This window comes from Vulpes vulpes, chromosome 13 (genome assembly GCF_048418805.1).
Source record: "Vulpes vulpes isolate BD-2025 chromosome 13, VulVul3, whole genome shotgun sequence".
In the NCBI taxonomy this organism is placed as follows: Eukaryota; Metazoa; Chordata; class Mammalia; order Carnivora; family Canidae; genus Vulpes; species Vulpes vulpes.
Genome location: NC_132792.1, coordinates 135,758,554 through 135,770,550, shown reverse-complemented (window position 1 = coordinate 135,770,550; position 11,997 = coordinate 135,758,554). Strand labels below are relative to the sequence as shown.

The following is an 11,997-nucleotide window of genomic DNA, read 5'->3' as shown; positions in this document are numbered from 1 at the left end:
AAAAAACTTCCAACAAGCAAAAGTTTAGGACCAGATGACTTTACAGGCAAATTTTACCAAATATTTAATGAAGAATTAATACCTATTCTTCTCAAAGTATTCCAAAAAATAGAAAGGAAGGAAAACTTTCAAATTCATTCTATGAGGCCAGCATTACTCTGATACCAAAACCAGAAAAACACACTGGAAAAGAGAACTATAGGCCAATATCCTTGATGAACAGGTGCCAAAATTTTCAACAAAATACTAGCAAACCAAAATCAACAATAAATTTAAAAAAAACCATTCACCATGAACAGGTGGCAAGGGTGGCTCAAAATTCACAAATCAATCAACATGATACATCACACCAAGAAGAGAAAAGATAAGAGTTACATGATCGTTTCAATACATATAGAAAAGCATTTGACAAAGCACAATAGCCATTAATGATAAAAACCCTCACCAATGTAGGTTTAGAGGAAATTTCAATAATAAAGGCCATCTATGAAAAAACACACCACTAACATCCTTAAATGGGGAAAAACCGAGAGCTTTTCCTTTATGGTCAAGAATGTCCACTCTCACCACTTTTTTTCAATGTGGTATTGGAAATCACAGCCATAGCAATCAGACAACAAAAATTAAAAGGCATCCAAACCAGTAAGAAGTAAAACTTCCATTATTTGCAGATGACACGATACTATATATAGGAAACCCAAAAGACCACCAAAATACTGCTAGAACTAATAAACAAATTCAGTTAAGTTACAGGATACAAAATCAATGTGAAGAAATCTGTTGCATTTCTATACACCAATAATGAACTCACAGAAAGAGAAGTTAAGGAATTAATCCCATTTACAATTGCACCAAAAACCATAAGATACCTAGAAATAAACCTAACCAAAGAGGGGAAAGACCTATATTCTGAAAACTATAAAACACCTATGAAAGAAATTCAAGATGACACAAAGAAATGGAAAGATAGATGTTCTATACTCATGGGTTGGAAGAACAAATACTGTTAAAATGTCTATACTACCCAAAAGCAATCTACATATTTAATGCAATCCCTATCAAAATATGAATAGCATTTTTCACAGAGCTAGAACAAACAATTCTAAAAAGTGTATGGAACCACAAAAGACCCCAAATAGCCAATGCAATTTTGAAAAGCAAAGCAAAGCTGGAGGCATCACAATTCTCAACTTCAGGTTATATTACAAAGCTGTAGTAATTAAAACACTATGGTACTGGCACAAAAATAAGACACTCAGATCAATGGAACAGAATAGAAAACTCAGAAATAAACCCACAATTATATGGTCAATTAATCTTTGACAAAGTAGGAAAGGCTGTCCAAAGGAAAAAAGAATGTCTCTTTAACAAATGGTGTTGGGAATACTGAGATACTTTCTTTATACCATACACAAAAATAAATTCAAAATGGATTAAACACCTAAATGTGAGACTGAAACCATAAAAATCCTAGAAGAGAACAAATCATCATTTGATGCTTCTTTTGGAGCCAAGGAAAAGAATAACTTCTAAAAGAGCGTGGGATTTAGATTATTTCTCCACTTTAAAAAAATATTTTATTTATTTATTCATGAAAGACACAGGGAGAGGGGCAGAGACATAGGCAGAGGAAGAAGCAGGCTCCCTCTTGGGAGCCTGATGTGGAACTCGATCCCAGGACCCAGGAATCACAAAGGCAGATACTCAACCACTGAGCCACCCAGGCACCCCAGTATTTCTCCACTTAGAGAAAGAATATAACCTTTGATAGATATTTTTTACAATAGTCACCAGGGTGGCTTAACACTAATAAAATAAATAAATCATTTCAGCTGGGAATCCTGCAATGCATTTATACCACAGCAACATTGAGTAACAACACTTGACTCTCTTTAAATCATTTAAAGCAACATGGATGGAGTATAACGCTTAGTGAAATGAGAGAAAGACAAATACCATATGATTTCCCTCATGTGCAATTTAGGAAACAAAACAAATGAATAGAGGAAAAACATGAGAGAAACAAATCAAGAAACAGATTCCAGTTAGCCCCAACTACCCGATTTAACACTGCATAACCTACCCAAAGATCCCTTTCCTTTGCTGTACTTTTCCTTCTTCCCATGCACTATTATTTAATGTTTGTTGTGTTTATTGTTTATTAACTGTATACTGTTTATTAACTCTATGTTAGAATATAGGCTCACAGAGGCAAGTATTTTTTTATTTTAGGTTCATTGATCGAATCAAGCACACAGAATAGTATCTATCTCTGAATAGGTGTTTGGTCAAGTGAATAATAAAATCTGTTTAGTTTATTTAAAGATTTTATTTACCTATTCATGAGAGACATGGGGGTGGGTGGGGGCAAAGACACAGGCAGAGGAAGAAGCAGGCTCCTTGCAGGGAGCCCGATGTAGGACTCGATCCCGGGACTCCAGGATCACGCCCTGGGCTGAAGGGAGGCACTGAACTGCTGAGCCACCCAGGCATCCCATAAAATCTGTTTTAAAGAGTTCTCTGGTGGGGGTTGCCTGGGTGGCACAACTGGTTAAGCATCCAATTCTTGGTTTCGGTTCAGGGTCATGGGATCAAGCCCTGCCTTGGGCTCCATGTTCAGCACAGAGTCTGCTTAAAGCTTCTCTATCCCTCTCCCTCTTCCCCACCCCTCCTCCAGATCAATCAATCAATCTTTTTTATTTTTTAAAGAGTACTCTGGTGACACTGTGGGACTGGATAGGACAGTGGTCATGAGCAGCTGGAGGAAGAGCTAACATCCATTTCTCTCAGCACCACTGCTAACACCCAAATTCAAGCTACCATCTTCTCTTACCTATCACACTCCAGACACAGACTTCTTTTCACTTTCTTTTTTTTTTTAATTTTTATTTATTTATGATAGTCACACACACAGAGAGAGAGAGAGAGAGAGAGAGAGGCAGAGACATAGGCAGAGGGAGAAGCAGGCTCCATGCACCGGGAGCCCGACGTGGGATTCGATCCCGGGTCTCCAGGATCGCGCCCTGGGCCAAAGGCAGGCGCTAAACCACTGCGCCACCCAGGGATCCCTTCTTTTCACTTTCTTAAGCATATAAAAATCTTTAAGGCCTTCGTACTTGCTGCTTCTGCCTACATGGCTCGTTCACCAGATTTTGGCATGCTAGCTACTTTTTTCATTCAAATATACCATTCCTCAGAGCACTTTCATTGACAATCAAAAGAAGGGAGCTCTCTTCACTCTGCACCAACATCATTCTCCTCCATAAACCTCAGATTGTGCTGACATAACTGTTTCAGTACTATCTTTCTTTCATTGGAATGCAAGCTCCAGAAAAGCAGGGTTCTTCCTTATCAATACTTTATCTCCAGTGCCTAGAAAAGGGCCTAGCACTTAGTAGATGTTCAATACTTACTACTGAAAGAGGTCACTGCATCAGATCAGGTTAGAGGGTATGGTAGACTAACTACCAAAGTGAAAAGATTCTAAAGATTCTTAAGAAGTAGATTCAACAGGAGTTGATGACTCAGTAGATGTTGGGGATTAAGAAAAGAAAAGCATTAAGGACCACTTCCAGGTTTCTGCTTTGAGCCGCTGGATCATTTCTTCATCAAGATGAAGGTTACTGGAGGAGGCAAAGGTCTAGGATAGCTTATCAGTTCAGCTTTGGCTTTTGGATTTGTTGTGCTTCTGAAACATCCAAGCAGACATGTAAGTCCATAGCCAAATATCTGGATCTGGGCTAAATATAAAGATGAGAGTGAACGTTTATAGAGGAAAGTAGAGGAATAAACAAGACACAAAGAAGTGTCAAATGAGCTCCTGAAGGCTGGAGCTCTGTGGAACTTCAAGTTAATATCTAGAGGAAAAAAAAGTAAGCAAAAGTAAAATGAGAAGATGAGAAGGAGATAAAAAAAAATAAGACAGAAGCCAAGGGAGAATGTTTCAAAAAAGGGAAGTTTTACATCTTTATACTATTTGGATAACTGTTGAGAAATCAACTAAGATAAAAATGGAAACATGTTCACTGATTTTGTTAGTGATTTCATCGAAAAAGTTTCAATATGGGGCACCTGAGTGGTTCAGTCTATTAGGTGTCTGACTCTTGATTTTGGCTCAGGTCATGATCTAGGGTCATGTGGTTGAGCCTGGTGTCTTTCTGCTGGGCATGGAGAAAAGAAGAAAGAAAAGAAAAAAGAAAAGAAAAGAAAGAAAGAGAAAGAAGAGAAGAGAAGAGACAGAGAGAAAGAAAAAGAAAGGAAGGAAGGAAGGAAGGAAGGAAGGAAAGAAAGAAAGAAAGAAAGAAAGAAAGAAAGAAAGAAAGAAAGAAGGAAAGAAAAGAAAAGGAAAGAAAGGAAAGGAAAGGAAAGGAAAGGAAAGGAAAGGAAAGGAAGAAAAGGAAAGAAGAAAGAAAGAAAGAAAGGAAGAAAGAAAGAAAGAAAGAAAGAAAGAAAGAAAGAAAAAGCAAGCAAGCAAGCAAGCAAGCAAGCAAGCTTCAATAGAATGATAAGGAAAAAGACCACAGTAGAGAGGCTGAAAAGCCAAAAACATCAAAGATATGCTTTAGAACTTTTACATAATATAAAAAGCCCATCCAAGCTAGGGCTCATTTTTCTAAAATTTAGCCATGATCAGCTGGCTTCCCTAGGGAAAAAACAACAACAACAACAACCAAAAACCTAAATGTTCCCAAATGAAAGAACACTGAATTTTTCAAAAGTGTCTGAAGATCTATGTTTGTTTATAATGAAACAAATTAGTATATTAATTTACTTTTTTAAGCTGCTTTGTTTTACAACTTGCTTTCATTGTTCATAAAAGCACATATTTAGAAATTCTGCTTTTTCAAGAGTATGGAGAAATGTACTCTCATATTGCTAGTAGAAAGCAATTTTGCAATATGCATAAAAAACTTAAATATGATTGTAATCTGACCCAGCAATTACATTCCTCAGGGTTAATCCAAAAGACATCATTAAATAAGTATGCAAAGATGGAAATTTAAGGATGTTTAACAGGAAAAATCTGGAAATAAGTGTCCATTAAAACTAAGTATAAAACTGGTTAAGTAAAAAAAATGTTTTTTTAAGATTTTATTTATTTATGAGAGAGAGACAGAGAGAGAGAGAGAGAGAGAGAGAGAGAGGCAGAGACACAGGCAGAGGGAGAAGCAGGCTCCATGCAGGGAGCCCGACCTGGGACTCCATCTGGGTCTCCAGGATCATGCCCTGGGCCAAAGGCAGTGCCAAACCGCTGAGCCACCCGGGCTGCCCTGGCTAAGTAAAATTATGGTATACATAATAAGATACCAATCAGTCATTAAAAAAACTAAGGCAGCTCTATGTGTAATAATAGTTCCTGAGTATGTTTTCATATATACAAATTTCCAGGCACCAATCATATATTAACTCATTAAATCCTAACAATCCAATGAGATAAGTGTTACTAATATCACTCTTTTAAAGATAGAGAAAATGTAATTTATTTAAGATTGCTGGATAAATTGTGGGAGATGGGATTTGAACTCAAGTAGTCTGGCTCTAGCATCCATGCTTTTAACCACTACATGTCTGTAGTGACACAGGCATGTCATAATATATTATTAATGAAATATTTATTTTAAATAATATATTTAGTATATTATTAAATGAAAAAGAGTCACCAGGAATTTTCAAAAGAAAACACATAGATGTTCATCCTTGTACACTGTTCTTCTGGATTTATCTCCTACCTCCCATCTTCTTAACTATAATCCACAAACCCATATTAAAAACTATATATACATATACATGTATATGAATGGAAATAGGCAATGCTCACTTACATATTCATACATTGAAGCATGGGAGAAAGATTTTTATGCCAAATTTTTATTATGGTTATCTCTAGGGATGGAATTGTGAGTGGATTTTCTTTATCTCTGTAATATTTATATGCATATATAAGACACTAGATGAGCTTGAAGGAGGGGGGAGAAAAACATTGTCTTTTTTTTTAAGGTTTTTTTTTTATTATGTAATCTCTACTCCCAACATGGGGCTTGAACTTACAACTCTGAGATCAAGAGTTGCGTCCTCCAACTGAGCCAGCCAGTACCCCGTTATTTATTTATTTATTTATTTAGACTTTGAGAGAGTGACAGAGAGAGCACAAGCAGAGGCAGAGAGAGAGGGACAAGCAGACTTCCTGCTGAGTGGGGAGCCCAAAGTGTGCTTGATCGCTTGATCCCAGGACCCTGAGATCATGACCTGAGCCAAAAACAGACACTTAACTGACTGAGCCACCCAGGTGCCCCCACCCATCATTTACTTTTAACCACTGTCTGAATGCAAAGAACTCATTCCGATAAAAAATTCTCTGGCAAAATGATGGCTAAGATTTATTTTGACTGATCATTTCTTTCTTTTTTTAAGATTTATTTATTCATGAGAGACACACAGAGAGAGGCAGAAACATGGCAGAAGGAGAAACAGGCTCTCCAGAGGGAGCCTGATGTGGGATCATGCCCTGAGCCAAAGGCAGATGCTCAATCACTGAGCCACCCATGTGTCCCTGACTGATCATTTCTAATCTATAATGTATTGTATGCTGTGACTATAATGTATTTTATGCTGTTTCATATAATAAATGAATCAGATTTGGGGGAAATGAATGGACACTGCCAATATCCTAAATGATTTGATGATGCTACCTATGATAATGAATCATTCCTTTAGCTCAATAGCTTTCTAGTTACTTGGTAGACTATTTCTAACTCAAAAGAAAGTAGCTCCCATTCAGAAAGTAGGTGTCTTTAAATCATACTGAGCAACAGAGACCTTAACCTATATTTATACTGCTTAAAAAATATAAATCCAGCTTTGCAATCATTAAGCCAAAAGACTAGGCAATCTGGGGACTTGGCTCCCTCAATTATCAACTACAGGAGAAAAATGAATAGTTTTCTCTGATTAACAAAATTCACAATTCTCTTACAAATAACACCTGGACATTTAATGTGTGTTACTGGTTAACTCATGCTGGGTTCATAAGCACTTTGAACTATCGCTAAGTTTGTTATTTTTATGTAAACAAATATACATTCTTTTATATGGCTTATTAGATTAGAAGCTAAATGCTAGTCACTATCATGTACGTTTGGGATATTCTTTCTCTGGGTGGGGGCAATCAGATCAATTTGGTACACTTCAGTTCAGCTTATATATACTGTCTCTAGTGGGGTAAGCTCTGGGATTCATACGAGGAAGGGGTATAAATATAAGCCAATAGTAGTGAGAAACCTCTCCTTTTTAATCTTCTCTAACTAGGCAAATTCTACAAGGTACTAGATGAGCATCCATGTATTTCTGAAGAATTCAAAAGTCTTTCTGTCCAGGGGCCAGAGAATGTCCTCTGCACAGGCCATATCTGAATTAACATGAACAAAAATAAATGAAAATAATGCAATCAAACAAAAAAATATCTGTCCATCAGGAAGATAATTTACCAGACAGATACAGTATTAGGCAGGCTGACAGGGAATACCCAGACAGGAAATCCTGGGTTACCCCCCAAAGACAGAGTAAGTGTGTGGTGACAGCACCAGTAAAGAAAAAAAATCACCAAAAAAAAAAAAAAAAAAGTTTTGGGAAAGATGTAATATCTGGATCTCAAAAATAAATTAGACATGATAGGAAAAATCATCTTTGTTGGACTTCCTTCTTACACTCTCTTTATGCTTAAGTATTTTTTTTAGTCTGAATTATATAATACTTTGACTGCTTAGGCATTCTAAAAGTCTTATCCCAGCCCTATACAGATAGAATCTTTTTTACTGAAAATACTTTAAGTATCTTCCCAACTTCCAAAATAACTTTGGTATAAGAATTGTTTATATCTATTTCATGATTGGATTGTTTGTTGTACTGGGTGTTATTCTGTATGTTGACATATTGAACACCAATAAAAAATAAATTTATTAAAAAAAAGAATTGTTTATATCTAAACTCAAAATGATTTAATGAACAATTTAAAGTACAATTTAAAAACTTCACAAAAAATAATACATAGGGCCCATATTATGTCATATCTTTGTCAAGGTCTTTAAGTTATGGAAACTCTCCTAAAATACCAAGTGGGTCTCTGAAGACACCAAGTCGTTATCTTTTGTGAAATTTGGGAAAATGATGGGGAATCTAGAAACAAATTCTAAGTTTCCTTTGGAATATAACAGTAATCACAATAATGACAGCTAACATTAATTAGGCAATAAAATTTTTCTAGACATATTGAGTATTTTTATGTATCATATTGAATTATTACAACAATCCCATAAATTAGTTACTTTTTTTTTTTAAGGTTTTATTTATCTATTCATGAGAGACACAGAAAGAGAGGCAGAGACCTAGGCAGAGGGAGAAGCAGGCTCCCTGCTGGGTGCTTGATATAGGACTCCATCCCAGAACCCCAGGATCATGCTCTGAGCTGAAGACAGATGCTCAACCACTGAACCACCCAGGCACCCCCCATAAATTAGTTTCTATTATTATCTTAAAACTCAGGGTCTGAGCACTTAAGAGTAATTTGCCCAAGGTCATATACTAGAGCTGAAATTAGAACCAAATCTGAGTCCAGAGTCTGCAATTTTAACAATTATGTTTTACTGGGAAAGGGTGGGCTGGCATGGTTTTTGAATAAATAAGGCAATTATCGCCTTCTGCAACAGAATGTCATCTTTGACTGGAGGACAAAAACTGATTGACTGAATTCCTTTCACCAACTCTGCTGCAAATGTCTTGCTATTACCACACTATTAAAGCTCCTTTGATATGTTGACATAAAATTCAACAAGGTAATTATAATTGAATTCTAAAGTGTCTTATAAATTTCTAGCTCTCAGAGAAAGAAGTGCAAATTGAAATGCAGCAGTTTCTTTTCTTAGTCAGTATACTATAAAAACTTTCTAATAATTCAATTCTATGTTTAGGTATCTCCACGGATGTTATTATGGTAAGAAGTATTTTAAGAAAAAGGCTGGCATCATTTTGACAGAAAACAGGTTTTAACTTTCATATCATCCAACTTGTATGAATGAAAACAACTTTATATGTTACTGGAAAGAGTGCTATGACAGCAAAATTAAGTAGATTATAAGAAAAGTAAAGAAACAAAATCAAATTAACAACAACAAACGATGGGAGGAGAGAATCAGAGTTCCTTACGGAAGTCTTTTTTTGTGTTCAATAATCTATAATGTGTCAAAGCCTATAAATTTGAATTATGCTCAATTTAAAGATAAAAACAGACTTACCTTTAGGAGAGCCAAGGCTACATGAAAGATTATATTCAAACCCTGAAATAGAAAAAGACTCCAAATCAATACAGCCATATATAATCACTATTTTACTAAGTATTTTCCCATACATCTCTAATAAGATCCATGGTTGCTTCCATCTTCACATAGAGTAATAATTAAACCATGAGATTTTTTTTGAAAGGCATCTTCCTTCTCTACGAGGCTTCCTGCAAATTTCTGGTGTTACCTAACTAATGTTCACATAAAATTGCTGGTCTTACAATAAATTATTTTCCCTTAATTCTCCAATAAATTATTCAATAAACTTTTTTTCCTTCAATTTCTGGATTATCTTCATGGGTCTAAGGCTTGTGAAAGTGAAGTTCTTTGATCAACATACTAGTGATGCAGAAGTCTAAAATTATTAACTGAAATTCCTAATCCCAGTATGTATATTTTGGTTAAGTGGCCAGCAATAGACAAAACAATACAGTGTTGCTGATAATTGGGACAGATTATATGAGGGCAGTTATAAGCATCACACAGACCAAGCCAACCAGGTGCCCAAAATACTCCTTTTTTTTTTAAGATTTTATTTATTTATTCATAAGAGACACACAGAGAGAGTTTCTACTATTTGTTCTTATTGTGCTTTCAAGTAGTATTTGTACAACTAGAGGTGTGTAATAAGGGGCTATCTGCTAGACTGCCTTTTCTTTTTTTTTTTTTTCTTTGAAAACCAAAGTAATATCTCTTTAGGAATAAACAGCTTGTTAAAAAGTCATATTGGAGTTGAATTTTGAGCTCTGAGTTCAGCCCAGTGACTCCAAAGAGCAGTTGAGATGTTAAGTTCAAAATATAGGAAATCTTAAATGCTCAAGATGACAGAATCAGAAACAAAGCTGCCATGAAATATGCTGCTTCCTTGCCATGTAAGTCATCGTGCAGGAGAAGAAAGATCTTTCAAGCATGTGTTGACATCTCCCATACGTCCAGGGTCTGTCTATGTGCCCTGTTCATCTTGGTCACAAAGTCTATCTGCCTTTTGGATACAGAGTTGTACCAGATGTATTATGCAAAGCACTTCTAATATACCATCCCTTTCCTGTCTCTAAAATCAGAAATGAGGATTAAGACTAGGTACTCAGGGATCCCTGGGTGGCGCAGCGGTTTGGCGCCTGCCTTTGGCCCAGGGCGCGATCCTGGAGGCCCGGGATCGAATCCCACATCGGGCTCCCAGTGCATGGAGCCTGCTTCTCCCTCTGCCTGTGTCTCTGCCTCTCTCTCTCTCTCTGTGTGACTATCATAAATAAATAAATTAAAAAAAAATAATAAGACTAGGTACTCAGAGTAAATTCCTGTTATAATCTGCCAATCTTTCATGGTGCCTGGGTGGCTTAGTTGGTTAATAATTTGCCTTTGGCTCAGGTTATGATCCCAGGATCCTGAGATTGAGCTCTGCATTGGGGCTTCCCTGCTCATTGGGGAATCTGGTTCTCCCTCTCCCCCTGCTGCTTCTCTAGCCTGTTCTCTCTAATAGATAAATACAATCTTAAAAAAAAAAAAAACTTGCTGATATTTTCATAGTCAACTACCTAAAGTATGATTTAATTGTAGAAGGGATGAATAAACATAAAATATTTGGTTGGAGGTCTGCGGTTTACTCAGATAACTCTTTAAGAAACCAAAGCAGCATGACGTATAACCAGGCCAGGAGACAAAACCGAATCAGCACAGTTCATTGGCACACCAAGCAATGAGTCTGGACTTGTTTTGATCATAATTTACCACTTAGAGAAAAGAAGACTATTGTAGATGAAGAAGCTTGGGTTACAATTAAGCAAAATTTTCTTTCCTTTTTTTTTTTTTTTTTAGATGTCATTTTTAAGTAATCTCTACAGTCAATGTGGGGCTCAAATCTAAACCCTGAGATCAAGAGTGGCACATTTCACTGACTGAGTCAGCCAGGTGTCCCCCAAATTCACTTTCCTAATCTAAATTTGGGCCCTCATTTACTAGTTGCTGCCCACTGCTGCCAAAACCTGCAGTCCAAACCTGTTGCCCTATTCCACTCCCCTCCCCACATCACAGCTGCTTGGTAGTGGTGAACTGTTACAACCAGAGTGCTTATCAACCTGGCATTAGGCCCAAGTCCACAATGTCTCTGGATCTTGTTTTTCTAGTCACTGCTCAAAATGTGAACCCCTCTTGTCTCCAGTTCTCTAATCCTTATAATGCTCTTGGTCCTTTCTTCTAAGTAAGATTCCCACTCCTTCCCTCCTAAGTCCCTTCAGGATGCTTTGGAAATTCCACTCCATGTTCAACCAACTCTGCTATATTCTCAATCTCCTTGCTTTCACAGGGAGAGTGAAATTTCACTGATTCTCATAACAACCTCTATTGTGATTCCCATTTTTTGGAATGTGAACTTGACTAGCCTAAGGTTATATATGTATTTAGTTGAAGGCTAGGATCCCCCAAGACTCCTAATGTCTGGTTTAAGGTCATTTTCCTTAAAAATTATACCATTTATACCACTCAGTGCTGGTATAACATACATAGCTAAGAGTTTATTTGAGGACAAAAATTTATGACATTTATTCTTTTTCTTACGGACCCAATGAGGCCAGTTATAAAATCATCAAATTATAGTAAAAAGCTCTTCTTCAATGATCTCAAAGTCAAGTGAGCTACGAGAAACATGAAGAACTTAGAAATTAAAAAG

General features: G+C 36.6%; 1 protein-coding gene across 5 annotated transcripts in view; it reads right to left on the bottom strand.

Annotated features, from left to right (window-relative positions):
* Positions 1-11,997, bottom strand: part of RABGAP1L (RAB GTPase activating protein 1 like) — a 724,498-nt gene that overhangs the window by 203,310 nt on the left and 509,191 nt on the right. For all 5 annotated transcript variants that reach the window (XM_072733070.1, XM_072733072.1, XM_072733073.1 and 2 more), the window contains one exon: positions 9,288-9,329. In XM_072733070.1, coding sequence (XP_072589171.1) covers positions 9,288-9,329 — 42 coding nt within the window. The remainder of the gene's footprint in view (positions 1-9,287; positions 9,330-11,997) is intronic.